The sequence below is a fragment of the Falco peregrinus genome, chromosome 1 (assembly GCF_023634155.1).
Source record: "Falco peregrinus isolate bFalPer1 chromosome 1, bFalPer1.pri, whole genome shotgun sequence".
Taxonomy (NCBI): Eukaryota; Metazoa; Chordata; class Aves; order Falconiformes; family Falconidae; genus Falco; species Falco peregrinus.
In genome coordinates, this window is record NC_073721.1 from 69582041 (window position 1) to 69599018 (window position 16978).

The 16978-nt window shown below is 36.9% G+C and overlaps 1 protein-coding gene across 1 annotated transcript in view; it reads right to left on the reverse strand.

Annotated features, from left to right (window-relative positions):
* NPAS3 (neuronal PAS domain protein 3) overlaps positions 1-16978 on the reverse strand; it is a 612926-nt gene that overhangs the window by 51255 nt on the left and 544693 nt on the right. The window contains exon 6 of the mRNA XM_055793646.1: positions 9173-9291. Within this exon, the coding sequence (XP_055649621.1) occupies positions 9173-9291 (119 nt within the window). The remainder of the gene's footprint in view (positions 1-9172; positions 9292-16978) is intronic.

The following is a 16978-nucleotide window of genomic DNA, read 5'->3' on the forward strand; positions in this document are numbered from 1 at the left end:
TATTCATGTGCTAGGAAGAAAGACTGAGGATGAAGTACAGCATGTAATCACAGTTGGCTCTGACACAAACATCCATTGTTATCTTTGGCAAGTTACTTGATCTCTTGGTGTGTCAGCACTTTCCAGCCTCAGAGGAGTGTTGCAAAAGTACCCTCATTAATATAAATGACATTATAAGCAACAGGAAAAAGCCAATAAAACATAATGTTTTGCACAGGTAAGAACCTGCACAAAAAGCAAAGAAAGTTTAAAAACCATGTGGGAACTATGGGTTAAAAAATACATGAGAAGTAAAGATGCTTTTCCAAGTTCATGATGAGGTCAAATCATAATTCAGTGTTTATCTCACTGTTGCACAATGTAAATAAATTAATGCGGACATTATATCACTAAGATCTGAAGTGTAGGGAGCAGGAAAAAACTTCTAAAAGGATTCAGCTTTAACAGGACAAAGAAACAGCCTGATCCTTATGGACTGTGGGCAGCTAACATTTCAGCATGTATTGAATGCAATAATTAATGATGAAGGAAAAATTACAGGGAAGTAATTCATAATGACAATATTTAAACAGCCTTTGAAATTTTTCCAGCTGTTTGTAAAAGAGATTTTCTCTATTGTTTTTTTAAATTTCAAAGAACATGTGATCGTAAAAATTTATTAATGAGACTCAACTAACATAGCTGGTATATAAAATGTGCGGCCCAACCTTAGCTGTTCTAGGAAACATGCATCGTGACCTTTCCTTTGTGAGTGAATGTGGAGACAGGCGAGAAACCCACACAGCTTTACCTCCTTGAGTGTAACAACCATGATTTTTCCTGGTGTCTGTGTTACTTCCACATAAATGATACGTGCAAAAGGAATGTCTGCTTGTCCACTGATACAGCCTGTGACAGACCACAGGGTAATGAAATTAATGTCTGAGTGTAGGTAGGTTCCACATTTGTGGAAAAATTTTATCCCTAAAAGATATTTTGTTTAGATTTTTCATGCAGTTCTTCAAGAAAATATTTACTTGCAGAGGCAATACTGAAAAACACTCTCTTGCAAAAATATGGTCTTCTCCGTTTAGTTAACCTGTCACAGTTCTACAAAAGCTAAATGCCCACACGTGTTTGCATAAGATGTCAGGTTTATACCCTTAGGACCATCAATTTAAGACATATTTTCTATTCTACAGCTATTGATCTGATGTTACCAGATCAAGACAATGTGCAACAATGAGAAAGACAATGAGAAACAAATTTTGGTAAATGCAAAATTCACTGAAATGGAAGTTTAAGAACTTCCATTCAGTTTCATCACACTTCTGAATTTCATTGACTGTTTCACATTCAATGAAGTTTTACCAGTGGAAACATTATACTGCTGCTGCAAGTGTCTGCTGAGGAGCAGGAAGATGTACTCATCTGCATAAGGTTAATATTAGCTACATTTTTTCAATGTATGAGCTTATTGTCTTTTCTGAGAATAGTTTAGACAAAACCTTTGAACTATTGAAAGTGGTAGAGATAATTAAAAAAGCTATTAGTGTCTGCATTTGCACATCTAATACAATGTTTACATTGTGGAAAGCAGCTGGGCCAAAATATCCACTGGCAGCAGTTATAAAACAGCCAAGTGAAGCAGAGATGTTGGCAGCAGCATCTGTCTGTCCTAGAGCAAATTCCGGCTGTTGATTCTTCACAGAGCACTATGTGTTTTTCTCTGCTCTTACACAAGGTATATCCCCAATCATTAACAATAAGCAGCAGCAGATAACATTGGTGGATAACTTAAACTCTATGGGCTGAAAACCTCTCTTTTTCAGCAGGCACTCCCACCTGGAAGCACTACACCTTTCTGTAGTAGGAGGTATTTTCTGGTTCCCACTCTGGTGAGAACTCCTTGTTCTCATCCCACTCACTGATCTCCATTTATTAACACAGCAATGGGTCTCACACCGCACCATTAGTTCACACATCTAGGTAAGGAGTGCTGCTTAAAGTGCAAGAAACGCTTTGTGTCTCTGACTCAATAAAACTTGGTTCCTGAAAGGATTTGGCTTCGAGCTGATCTCTGTCCATTCTGAATATTTTAATATGTATCAGAATAAATCCTGATCTCATAGTTTTCTTGCACTGTTATATCTGCTGACATTTAAGAAAGGTGGCTTCAGAATTACACTGCCTAAAGATTGGGATCAAAGGCAATTACTGCTAATTTTGTAATAATATTATATCTTTTTATATCACTTACTCTTTGGTAACAGAATTTATGAAAATAGAACATCTCCCAGAAAGTAATCTGTGTTTGCGCAGTTTTATGTTTTCTTCCCTTTCAGAATCCACTTTGTGATTTCCCATTTACACAGTTTGAAACACACTGCAACAAAATCACAATTCTGAAGCCGTATAAACATTTAAGACAATATTTGAGGAGAAACACATCCTGATACAGGTATCAGGAGTACTACAGCTGCAGTCATCATGAGGAATAATCAAAGCCTTAATCTTTGAAAGAAAGATGGCTGCTATTAAAAAGACCTTTTATATAATACTAACTGGTTAGTTTCATTAGTGCTACTGCAATAACGAATGCCTAACCTAAATTCATGTCTCCAGATGGTAGAATAGTGCTATAAATCCCATTTAAAAGATGCTCAGCCCTGAGAACTGCTTTTTGAGAAGGGGGAATTGGTAGCTGCTGATCACTTTTAAAAAACTGGTTAATGTATTTAGATGCTGAGTGTGAACCAAGCTTTCCCAGACAGCTCTCCTAACAGAATCTCTATAGCAAGGCATAAAATGAACTCTAGCCTTCTTAATCCTGTTGCACACTATCTTTTCTTGAACCGTATCTTTATATGTACAAGTAGATACTTCATAAGACTCAGATTGGCCCATTAGTATTTTGTTCTTTTATAAGTAATGCTGAATCTTTACTAGCTAAGAGACTTCCTTTTGACTAAAAGGTCATCGATTTACATGGGTGAATTCTCGATCAGTTCTTTCTTTCTGACAAATTACCTTTAAGTCTTCCCAGTGCTGAAAAGTCTGGGGAATGCATGTGCTGACATTTAGAAAACTCTTCACATAATGCTTCCTGATGTTGGTTTCTTATTCCTTCTTCACTCAATTAAGAAGGTGTGGCAGTAGCCATGTGATGAAATACTAAATTCTGCAGTTTTCTTTCTTCCTACCGAGAAAGGTCAGGATACCTTTCTGGGACAGAGTAAAATGCTTGACAGAAAAGATTTCAAGGGGAAAAATATTAGAAGAGGAGAAAAGAATTTAGGCCAGGCTGGAAAGTGGGATATGTGAAATCCCTCAGGCTGAGGGGGGAATTAAAATTGACTCTAACATAGCCCACATTCAAGAAATGTACCAATCATTAGACCATTATGCAAAAACCAGCTGCCTTCTCTTTCTTCCTCCTTCCTATTCCCCTGAAATGGAAGCTGCTTTTCTGCTGTGTTCTTAATCAGCCTATGATATATGGGTCCTTAATGTGATTTTGGAATAGTAACATCTTGTTTCTGAATTCCAAGTGAATCTTTCACTTAGATGGGTAAACAATAATTTCCATTTTGAGTTGAATCAAGAGGGTGGTATCACAAGGCAGGTCCAATGGCATAATTCTCTCTCTAATAGAGTTTTTGTTTCTCTTGCCCTCTTGGATTAATGAATCTAAATTCTGCCAAAAATTGCACTTCAACTAAGATTTACAAATTTTTACAAAGAAGAATTAAGAATCTTCTTTGTAAGAAGAACAAAGAAGTTCTTTTTCTTGTTCTTAAGAACAAAAAGTTTTTCTAAAAAAGAAAAAACAAAAAATATTAAATCGTGAGTAAAGGCAGGAATAGTGTGAAAAAGGCTGATAATGGAACTGTGACAGACAAAAAATTTCAACCAGAAATTTGTATTTCCATCTTCAAAATTAGCATTCAAAAATTCTACCTTTATGATTTTAAATGCAAAATCTGAGAGCAGTCTCAGAAAATATTTAATTTTAAGTTCATAGAAAGATACCAATGGACAAAACAAAAAGATGAATTCCTGTAGAGTACAAAGACTAATTTGTGAAAAAACTTTTATGGAGTTTTAAATATTATTTAGAATATGTTGATATACAGCAACTGATGTATAAGGCATAGCTAACCAAATTTGAATCCTCCATTACTGAAACGCATAAATCAGATGTACAACAAAATCAAAGTTTCTACACTAAGCTTGTTAAACCAGATATTTTATATAGCAATTCACTTATTTTTATGCAGCATGTCCACTGGTACGTGATTACGCTGTTAGGTTTAACAATCCTCTGTGATTTAATAAATAATGAAGGTAATTTTGCTCCCTTCATTGCAGTTAAGTCAGTTTGTTTAAGCTTGCTTACTTTCCACAATTCTTTTGCACAGGAAGAACACCAGGGAGAAATCCAGGTATAAATACCTGCTGTCAGCATTGATAAGAGCTGTGATTCTGTAAAGCAGCAGTGCAGGGCTTACACTTGCATCCAGTGCTAACACTTCTGTGCCATATTAAAGAACTTTAGAACTCCTAAAAGTCACATACAAATAGTTGAAACAAAGTCCATTTCATTCATCTCCAAAGACTATGTATGTGTTTTTCCATAATCCCAAGGCACTTTTCAAAACCACCAAGACCTCACTTCAAGGCAGAAGTATCTGAGTAACCTAGCAAATATTTCTTTTCTCAATAATACAGGCTCAAAAGGCTGAGGTTGTAAGTAAGACTTTGCTCAGTGCATGATAGCTGCTATATTTACTTTCAGTTACTGAAGAGTCTACAGTAGACTCATTGCCTTGTGACCTCAATGACTTTGATATTTTAACGACATGGAGACTGTTTCTTGTTGACACTCAACAGGCCAAAGCAGGCATCCAGGCAGCACAGCAGACAGCAAGTACCACTCCAGTTAGGAAAGTACAGCTTGAAGGATTTTGAAGATGCCCCTAACTCTGCTGATGGACTGCAAATAAGGTTGATTGCCAGCTTCATGGGAGATGGAGAGGCAACAGATGTTGGTTATACCAAATTCAGAGGTTCCCACAGTGACAGCAAAAGTAAAAGGGAATCTCCTCATGTTTGCTTATTCACTTCTGGAATAGCTTATCATGAGAGGGTTACCCCATAAAACAGTAGAGGAATATGTATGGATATATACTAAGACATCTCATGAGCTGACGAACTGGAAAAACTGGAAACTACTGGCAACTACCGGCTCTGATGACATTCGACGCTTTGACTACTTCACCCCATCAATTACACTTTGTTCAAGAACCAGTACCAGGCCCTAAAGGTTTGAACAAAGAAAATCCTAGCACAATCTGTCATGAAATTAATGTGACAAAACAATAATAGGATACTACTGGGGAGTAGGAAATGTATCACTGGACTTAAACAAAGTAGTTTTCAATTAAAATTAGCTTTGACATACATCTGAGTTAGTCAGGCAATAGAAACATCGAAGGTGGGATAACTGTTAAGTGGACAGAATTGTGACCCTCAAATGGAGGAAAACAAATGGAAAAAGAAATTAAATTGAGACAGAAAAAATCCAAATGAAATACAAATCTATCTTTTATTGATGAAAAAAAATTTAAAAAGGAAGATGTGATACAGTTCAGCAAAGAAAACGTAAGTCTTTGCATCATGTTTCTTACAACAGCTATAATGGTAATACATTCCGAGTTTTGCAGTGAATGGAATTATAATTTTCTTCAGTTTGTTTGTTTTCAACGTGTTTTATCAGCTGACTACATCTTATTTGACTTTTTTTTTTAAGATTGTAGATTTACTCACAGAAAACTGAATAGCCTTCTAGCACTGTATGCAAACTCTTTTCCTACGAGCCCTAAGCCTAAGAATAGTAGGAATGGGAAAAATCCAGTTCAAGGAGGATGCTGGGGACCAGTGAAAGGGAAGGAGAGAGGAAGGATTAATCATGTAACCACTTTCCCACTTCATACTTTCAAGGTAATATAATTCATGAAAAAAGGCCATTACCTCCATCTTTACATATAATTCAGGACTAATTAAATGGACTATAACCAGGGTTCATCTCATGTCAGAATGGTCTGGAACACTGTCTCTTTGAAGTATACACATGTGTAAGTCTATCAGTGTGATTTTTTGTTCCGACATTTCTTTTGATAGAAAATTAGTCCTGACTAGATCAACCCAAATGATTAATCAATCTCATTCTCTGACTGTTTTCAATTTTACGTGATTTTCCTGAGGCAGGGATCACTCATTCTGAAAATTGGCTAAGCAGCTTCTGGACCACCTCAATCATTTGCTGTCTAAAGAAAACATTCGTCAGCAGTCTTAAAAGCAAGGGAAAAATGGAGATGTAGTTCTGAGCTCAGTAAGGGTTTGGAACAAGACATAACTACATCACAAAGACGAAAAAATTTGTCACTGAATTCACGGGGATTTGAATACCTTTGACCGAGCTAAAACCTGACTCACATAGGATACTGAGTTCCCAATCCACTGCTCCTGACGAATATTTATATGCTGATTCAGGAGGGTTACCCACCCACAATGACATGAGCTCAAGGGAAGCTGTCAGCCAGGAGCCCTTGCTTTTTGCAGAGGGAAAAAGTCATTGCTTTTTTGTATTCTGAAGGTGTGAGGCACCAGCTCCTGAGTCAGCCTGTTCCACCGGGATTTCCTGCAGGAACTCTGCTGCACATGCCCCCAGCTAGCATAGTGTTTCCTAAGTAAGTGCGGGAGATCTTCCAGGGAGCTCTTAATGCAGAACGTAGCCAGCTCTTCCCATGAGCTTTGCCAATATTATGTAACTATTCTTCCCTTTGATAATTTCTTATAGCTGTATATCCATAAGGCTCATAGATCTTTCTTCATTTTATTAAAATATATACCTGAACAATTTCAAGAAGCCTTAAGTTCTGGCAATGGACTTTTAGAAATCAATGAATAAATTGGTAACGTTCCTAAAAGTGTGAGTGACATTCGCTACAGCAGTTAAATTTATTATGCTAGTGTAATAAGAGAATGACGTTTAAACAAAGCAGTTCTTAACAGTCAGTTAAAAAGACATTCATGGGATCCAATGCTTCTACAAGGAATAGACAGTTTTTCTGGGGCTCACTGAGGCTGTGGATAATTCTCCTTCTATAGAACATAGAGTGCCAATAACCAGGCTTTTGAAAAACTGTCAAAGTATCAAAGTACAATTCATGTATCTGGACACAGCTGAATTCAGACAAACACTGCCAGTTACAAAAGTGAAAACATCAAAAAGCAGAGGAACTACACCTCTGTATTTACACCTGCTTAGGACTTGCACACTCTTTATACAATTTCACTCATGCTGACTTGCTGATGCCTCATCGAAAAATTTGGAAAAAACCTAAATGATTTGTTTACAGTTTTGTCGACTATCATACTTTTTATCTATTCTTAGTGGCTAGGAAAAGCTGTCTAAAAAGTGATATCTGATCTTTCAAAATGCATTCTGCTCTACCTGTGACATCTCAGTTATGATTTTCAGTGTTTCCATGAGGCATTCACAGGTCTAAGAGAAATGAAATTGTATTTATATGACAGACATTACTGTGTCTTGCTTTTGAGTAAAGGGTCTACTGTGAATTTTAAACACTGTATTGCAATGAGTAAAAAAACTGCATTGTGAAGCCAGCCCATACTAGATATGTCCTGTCCCGGTGCTGGACCAACATTAGACTGTCAAGAGCCCAGCAAGAGAGAATGGCAAAGTCACTCATAGGTTTTCCTTCTGTTCTCACCTACATTTGGCAAAACATGTCAGACTACAAAATCCACAGATGAATTCCCTATTTCTTTGCATTACTACTGTAGCAAAAATATCCAACAAAGCAAGGTCTCTGCCAATCTAACTTTGGCCTAGCCTGGATGGACCACGCCTAATCATAAACATTAGTATAACCTCAACGACCTGCCCGTTCATTCATTCATTCGCCTTCCTCCTCCTGAGACTGCCAGCACATTTCCCAGTCTTGATACTTTCTGAGACTTGTAAATTGGTCAGCATGAACAAGTCCTGAGTGCATTCTTTCAGGTGTTGACAATTAAGCAGTACACAGACCAAAACTTCTAATGCCTTAAGAAACCACTGGTTGGACCTAAACTTACATTTGCAACTACTTTAGTCATCTGGACCCAGAAATCATCCAACAGAAAGACTCCCAGTCATGTGCTTGCAAAAATGATGTTTCTATGAGATCTTTAGGGCTCAGGTAGACTACCTCGATGCTAGATGCACAGATAATTTTTTGGGAAAAGGTAGTTGGGGTATTTTACTTGAACACGCCTCTAAATCTTCCTCTGAAAACTGAAAAAAAATGCTCGTGAAAGTTTTTAAATGAACATTGACAAGTAACTTCTTTAAATACACACACATTCTCAGACTTACTTTCTTGCACCACTCCTTTATCTTGTATAATACTTAATGGATGACATATTTCATTCCACAAGTTGACAATGTTAAAAATGTGCTATTCCTTCTAGTTTTAGTATACTGCAAAGCCACTGATAGCTACAGGCACTATGAGCAACATATGACTGAAGAAAAATGAGATTACTACTGATAAGGAACAAGAGACTTTCATATCTTAAAAGAGTCTGAAATGCAGCAAATATGATCCCCAACAGCAGATGCCCCTCAGACAGACAATGAAAGAAAAACGGTGAAAAAGTACTTGTTGTGGCCTGTTGTTTCCTTCAGCTAGAATGGCAGCAAAATTAAATAGCTCTAGCATACTGTCTGCATGAAGAAATCCTACCTCTCTGGAAAAAAACCATAACCCCAAACCAACTAACAGTCTAACAAAATGAGCAGTAATTTTCCACTGTGGAAAAAGTGATGTTACTCTGACTCACCTTCTTTGGTAAACCACACTTTACTCTGGAAGTATCGCTCTTTTGAAAGCTATCATGCTGTTATCATCAATGTTTATCATAATAATGATCAATTAAATGGAGGTGTAGCACCAAAGCCAAACTTCAGGCTGGAAATACTTTATTAATGATTCTTTAACAAAAGGAATGAGATGTATGCAAAGGTGAAACAGCTCCTTTTTCTGTTTATTACTGTGTCCCTGGAACATGAACGAACATAATTTAAAAATGTCAATATTTCATGCTAGAGTGCAACCCTTACCTTGTATCCTGATGATTTGATGTGCACTCCTCGCTTGGTCAGTGTAGATTTCATTCGGATGAAAAAAGAGCGCTCTAGAGTGTTGTCAGTGGTTAGTAAACTGGGGCTTGTAGATTCCACTAGGGAATAGAAAAAAATACATATACACATAATTTAGATTTTATACAACCCCTCTAAGCTATTTTTCAGGTGCAATCCTTGAACTCACTAAAAATAAATGACTGATGGATGCTAAGAGTGTTGTAATCAATTTACCTCGTTTAGAAAACGTTTACTTAGCAGAAAAAAAATTTTGAAAAATATATGTATACTCAGGAAGTCTCATTTTCAAGTTATTTTTCCCATAGAATTTTTAACAGACATTTACCTTATTAACTCTTTCTTGCACAACTTTGTTATGACTGAAGTTACATTCGTTAGGGTATGACATTGTTTCAAGAACTGGGGAATTTCTCAGTATTTTGCGAAAGGTAAAGTCTCACTTAGGTAGCAATTCTGTCTGCTGAATTAGGCTGTAAATTCTGCAGGCTTTTATTCACTGGTCTCTGTTCCTCCCTTGCAGTGATACCTGGGGTGAGTCACTGCTGGTTTTGAGTGCCTTGGTTTCCCCATTACTGAGTGTTAATTATCAATAAGGCACTCAGTAGCCTGAAGGCGAAAATACTCGAATAAATGACACAGATGATTATTATTGTCATCATCATCATCACTGTTAATTATTGGTGACTAACCAGTAACTAATGAAATATCTTTGTAGTCCAATTGAAGAGGTATTTCCTGCTTGAAACTATAGCTCTCACCTGCGCTTCTCACTCCCTCAGTAAATACACTTACTATAAGCCATGAGAAAATAGTCCGTACTGAGATATTCTTTATCCAATCTTTATTACTGCTATTTTTAGCCCTGAAAACTAATTTGTCCCCAAAATATTGTCCATGGAAAAATTCTGGAGCCTCTTACAATAAGCAAGCATTATAGGAGATTAAGTTTCAGTGAGTAATTAACACTGAACAAAAAAAAAAGTTATTTTGAAATTATTCTGCTATTATTTTGGAGACCTGCCCAGACCTCTAGTAGAAAGTATTTAAAAGGCATTTGTTATGCAGTCAACAGAAACACAAAAACTTGTTTGTGAACTAAGGATTATATCGACTTGTCCTTGATTTAATGTGGTCACATTGTCTTGTGTTTGTGACATTTCAGCTCTATTGTGATAACTGACAACAGTGCCCCTTTCTTTAGTGTCTCTCTTAAGATTTTTTTTTTATTTTTTTTTTAGAGAGCATGAATTCGATGTCATTTTAAATGTACAGCTCTTTATCACTCGAGGGAAAAGCAGAGCCATGTTATATTTAGTACTTTCATTTCTTCTGATTAAATATGAATTACTATGAAATTTTTCTCATCATCTAACACGCCATAATACGCCAACAGCTTTTTAATACACTATATAAGCACAAACTTCTGCTCTAAGAGTTTAATTTGCCCCTCTAATCCAATCACATCAACCTTATTTCTCTTATCAGAGATTCCCATTTTGAATTAAATGAGCTCATTAGTTTTAATCAAAAGCAGAGAGATCAAAACTTAAACGTAAATGCTTTAGATCAGAACTGTCAGTCAGCCGTGCAGTTCTATTTTACTAAAACACAAGATCAGAGACCCTTAGAACCAATTTTTTCTCGTAAGGGATGCCAAGAGCTTGAAGATCCTATATCCTTTTTTTTTTTTTTTTTTTTTTTTTTTTTGCTCCCAAGGACAGATTATACATTTAAGGTTAGACTTAATTTAGAGTACTTTTTTTCATCCTGGTGGAAATGGGAAAGTATACCATTCTGCTGTTGTCTCTTTCACATTTATTGGTGCTGGTCCTTGGAGACCTGAACAAATGTGAAGCCATCACAATCCACACTACAAACTTGTCCTCAAAAAATTCGGCTGTGTTCAGCAATATTACCTAAGAAATAAAACTCTGAAAGGAAAGGCATGTGTTTCAGGGTGCGGGATAGTGGAACCCTGAAACAGCAACCAGGGTCACCAGGATAGCAGCAGTACTGGTCAAATAAGGATCATAATTAATTATTATATTTGTTGTACAGTACTCTACAGTGCTGTAGTTAAAGAGTACATTAAGAAACCACAGCATGGGTGCTTCCTGCTGTGTGAAGAAATGCTAAAATCAGCTTAACAAGTGTAGTTGTTGTAGTCCAGCACATTATGCTCTAGCACAGGCAATAAGTACAATATGTTCTCATGTGTTCTAATGGTAATTACCTAAACACACAGAAGTAATGTTAATTAAACACACAGTATCTTATGCTCAAAAAATGATCAGGCTGTAATACACATATACCATTCCCAAGCAAGTGAAATTAAAATTTCTCTTTCATACACAATTTTATGAAAGAAAGGCAAACACCTGACCTATAGTACAGTGTACACTGGCATTTTCTGGGCTCATGTCACCTTATATCATAAGCTTAACATTATTTTGCTGTTACTATAATACGTACAAACCTATACATCTCTGTAAGTGCATGTTATAAAATGCATATAATTTATCCAACAGACTGGAACAGTGTCTGTCATATAAATATGTATTCTGAAGTGTTTGATTTTCTTTAACAAAGAGTACCTGGGAGTCTCTCTGTGAGATCGGATTAGTTACCTAAAAGTCCAGAACAGCTTATGAACAGCTTTCTGAATTTCTCTCAGGAGAGAACCATTACGGCTGGTAGTACAAATCTGCATTCAGAGTTGCACCCACTCATGGTGGATACTGTAACCAATGCTAAAGGTGATTATGCATGCAGGATTTTAAAAACAGTATGTGTACAAAATGTATCCATTGATGTCAGTGAGATCTGCATAGGAATATATGGAACGCGGTCCATTATGGGTTCTCAGGAGTTGATTTTAAATGCCCATCACTCAGCCTTTTCAATTTTTTTTTTTTCCAATTATGTCAAAGGAGGCTAGCAATCTAAGCAACATCAGAATGAAACTCTGTAGCAATTAATTTCTGAGTTTGCTTTTTCTTTAAAAAAAGTTGTAATCTAAGACCTTTAAAAAAGCCTGAAACAAGCAAGGTCTGCTTGGCTTGATACTGTAGTAACTAAAGATGTCTTTTACACTGAAAAACAGTGCTCTTGGGCTGAATTTACCGAGTCTAACCCTACTGTTGAGTTATAAACCTCTGAAACTGTGAGTTTAGAATGCTAATAATATGATAAAAGTCAATGCTCACTGCGTGTGAATGAAAGCACTATATGCCGTCAGGCTTAGAAGTATAAAAAGTAAGTCTGGATTGTCTTTGCGAAACAGATAACTGTCTACTCTGTTGGGAAAGCACTCGCCTTTCTGTGTCCTTAAGTATCTTCGGCAGGTACTACTAAAGGAATAAACCTCTTCTCTTTCCACTCCCAAAGATGTAAAGCAGGGTGAGATTGCTGGACAGAAGGAAAATGCATCATTCATTTCATAGGGCACGAAGCTGCGACTCACTACACCTGTACAAAAGTGTCATAAAGGTTAAAACGTTAACTAAGAGCCACAAATCCAAGTGGGAAGATAGTAGGACAAGTAGCCAATTCACAAAATTATTTAATTACCTCCTCCTAAGCATTTCTTTGTGAACAAGCCTTGTGGGTCTGATTCTTCAATGGGCTTTGCCTTGGGAATAATCTTGGGCCCAGACCCACAAACCAGTCATACACTGTTCACATGCTGGAAGAGTTCTGATGTTAGTGGAATGTGTCCTGATGGATAAACATGCACGTAACTGCTTGGAGAGCTGAGGTCCATGGCTGTGATCCTGCAGTGATTGCAGATGTACTGTGCATCTGTGTGCAGCCTGACTATCTTAATTCTATAGAGCAAAACAATGTAAACCAATGCAAATAATTGCTATTATACAGCAATACCAGAAGTACTATCCCTATGACTGATTCACAAGCACATTCAAATTCAGATAAACAATTTGTCCCCCAGGAAAAAAGAAGTTCCAAATTTGATTTATGTCTTAAATAACGAAATGCTGCCAAAGCAGCCTGAATAAATATTCACCAACTTCTGGGTTTTTTTTTTTTCCTTACATGCATTAAAAATAATTGAGAGAAGAAAAATGCATTTTCGCATGCCAAACAGATAAAAGAGAGTTTTCTCATTCTTAGGAAGACCAGAAGCTACAGAGGGAAAACCAAACACCAACAAGGAATTTGCGGGGGTTGGTGGGAAAAAAAGCTTATGCTTTAATATACAGGAACTTCTGGATTTGGTACCATTTTAGGAAGTTTTCACCAGGCTTTCACTTCTCTTCCTTGAAAAGAAATGTCTGTACAGCTTTTAAGAGTCATTCTTAAATGCCAACTATAAAACTCTTGAAAGAGAAACAAAATAAGAGAACATAGAAAATAGTAAGAAAAAGGGAGCTCTCTTCTCATGTTATCTTCTACACTTGCAAGTCTTTTCCCACATTTTCTTGAATTCTTACGATCTTTGCATAGGCAGCTGAGAATCACTATGTTCAAATGAATAATTAGGTAATATAAATCTATCATTTTCAGTTGGACTAGATGCATCTTTGTAAATGTTTCTATTTTTTCTGTGCAGTTTATTGTCTGTAACCAGGCATTAAAAGACTTTCTAGGAAAATTTAACCTTGAGTAGTTAACTGTCCTGTTCTATCTCATATTATTGCCTTTTAAAGTGTGTTTTTAATCAAAAAAGTGACTCTCAAAACAGCACTGTTGCCAGGGTCATTCTCTCTCAGTAGCTTACAGATGAAATTTGATCATGTTTTAAGCTAAAAGATAGATTTTTCTAACTACTAGCCCAGCAAATACAGTTCAAAAGCTTCAAGTAAAGACAATTTATTTCCAATATGTGCAAGTTACTATGGAATTATACTTGGCACTTGTGCAAATGCATGGTTTTAAGTGAAGTGGGTTCAGTCTGATTCCAGGCTGAACATGAGCAAGTACTGGAAGCTAAAGCTTCTTCCAGGAAGGTGCTGAAGATTCTTAGACTGTTTGGATGAATGACTTAGGCAGCCTGCCTGGAGATCGACTGATGAGCACAGAGATAGCAATTGCTGTAGGTGCTCTCTTGGTCTTGCTGGTGTGCTCAGCATCTTGCAAAATCAAGGACTATCTGAACTATTTAGTTAACATTGTGGGTGGCAACAAAAAGGCTAGTTCTTTCTTCCAAGGCAATACTGCTTCTAAAAGAAGCTGTAGCAATAATACTCTTTCTGTAAACTGTCCCAGTTGTAAACAAGAACTTGAATTCCTGAATAACCAGATTTGAGTCTGAAATTCATGGTGCTCCTGCCTAACTTGGTAAGATGCCTAAAACTTCTGGTTTGCTACTTACTGAAAAGCTGAGAGGATTGGACCCAGGCTTTGGGGGACTTAACTCAGTTCTTTCCTTCACGCCGGGTCAATAATGCAGCGTTCTGGCCAAGGCCTCACTGAAAAGGGGAAGGCTCAGGGCAGCTCTTCCAAAAGAAATGGAAAGAAGGATGACTTCCTCTAAAGAATTTATTGCTAGGTAATGTTTTCAGACAAGAAAATAAACTGTTCTTTCTTGTCATTCTACCTCCAAGATGAAGACAATTCACTTTTCATGACCTATAAGACTATTAGAAATTCAAAGGCATAAAAACTTTAAACCCTATCAGACTTATGTTGAAAGCTGGTTCTCTTAATGGGTTTGTTTGTTTATTTGTTTTCTCTCTCATCCCTCCAAATTTTCCAGATCTAATAATTGATGACATGGGCTGGCATCTCAGATTGTTTCAGTTAGATTGTCTTATATAAAATCATGATTTTTTTACAACTAATTTAACATTGAAACCATACAGGTATATTTATTTCACATTTTTCCAAAATATTTAAAATTATAGTATATATGTTTACATATACAGATATGCTTATTTTTGTAATCAAAATCTGTCATTACTGGGCTATGGTCCACATGTGATGGTACACACTGTTAAGCATAGATTTTTGAAAGCCCATGTACTGGTCGTAGCTATGTAGGACAAACTAAAGTATAAACTCATTGACAGGCTTTCCCTATTAGTATACAGAGAAATTTTTGAATATTTGTCCTGGTTTCAGCTGGAACAGGGTTAATTTTTCTTCCTAGTAGCTAGTACAGTGCTGTGTTCCGGAATTACTATGAGAATAATAACATACTGACGTTTTAGCTGTTGCTATTTAGTGTTTACCCTAAGTCAAGGACTTTTCAGTTCCCTGTGCCCTGCCAGCGAGCAGGTGCACCAGAAGCCGGGAGGGAGCCGAGCCAGGGCAGGTGACCCGAACGAGCCAAAGGGATATTCCGTACCATGGAACGTCACGCTCAGTATATAAACTGGGGGGAGTTGGCCGGGAGGTGTGTATGGCTCCCTGGGGACTGGCTGGGCATCGGTCAGTGAGTGGTGAGCATCTGTATTGTACAGCACTTGTTTTTCTTGAGTTTTATTCTTCTCTTTCTTTTTGTTACCTCTATTTTCTTACTACTGCTACTACTACTACTACTACTATTATTTATTATTATTATTATTATTATTATTATTATTATTATTATTATGTACTTAATTTCAATTCTTAAACTGTTCTTACCTCAAACCATGGGTTTTACCTTTTTCCAGTTTTCCTCTCCACCCCACTGGGGTAGAGGGAGTGAGTACCTGTGTGGTACTTAGTTGCTGGCTGGACTTAAACCGCCACAGTGTCCTATTATGCTTGTGGAACCAAAGTAACCTACTCTTTACTGGGCTAAGAAGTATTACTTTATTTAATGTCTCTCAAAGTTTCCTTTCTTCCTCTTCAGCATCTCCTTCTATTTCTTCTTCTTCTAGTCTAGAAACACGTCTTATCAGGCTATTAATTCCCTACATATGCAATTTACTTCCCATGTAAACTTTATCCCACAGAATTCTTTATATATATGTGGTAAAATATAGAATGAGTTAGGTGCCAGGATAGAGCTATAAATAAAGTGTTGCCAGGATGAAGCTATGAATAAGATTTTTGTTACTCCTATAACACTGAATGACAGATTTTGCAACAAATTTTGGTAGGTCAGTGATCTATGAAATACATAGAGCTTTTTTGCCTGTTTGAAAACAGCATAATAAAGATTTGCTATTTACAGAACTAATCATGGTAGGAAACCTTAACTCTGAAAAAGCCGTTGGAAATGTTCCAGTCTACTGGGCTTCAATCCATTATCTAAACACTCGCAAATGTATCCACATTCATCCAATAGACTGGAACAACTAAGAGCTGTTATGGTCTAGTGAGTGAGTGGTAGAGAAACCATCCTGTGTATGAAGCTCAAACTTCCTTCTATGTTTTTATATTTAAAGTTTATTTATTTTAAGTAATGGAATAAATAATCTGACCTGACCTGTCGGCTTGGTTTCATGTGAGGTCAGCAACACTCATACATTTTCAAGGTTCACTGACAGTCCCAAAGAAAATTAGCACAATGGTGGCACTACTTTACTGTTTACTTGCATTGCAGCAGATCTAATAAAGTTTGAATCAGAACACATCCAATGGCTAGGAGAGGTCCCGATGTTAGGAGAGTACAGGATCATGTGTAATAGCACATCTATCCTCTGTTAGGGAAGGGGTACAGAGACAAGAACCTGGGAAATGAGGAAACAGCAAAGGAAAAAAAGGACGCTGACTAGTTTTGAGGATAAAAAAACTTCACTGAATTTCCTGAGAGCTTTCTGGGCCTTTGAGGAATGCAGGACTAGAGGCTAAAACTTCTTTGAGATGTGGCTGGTT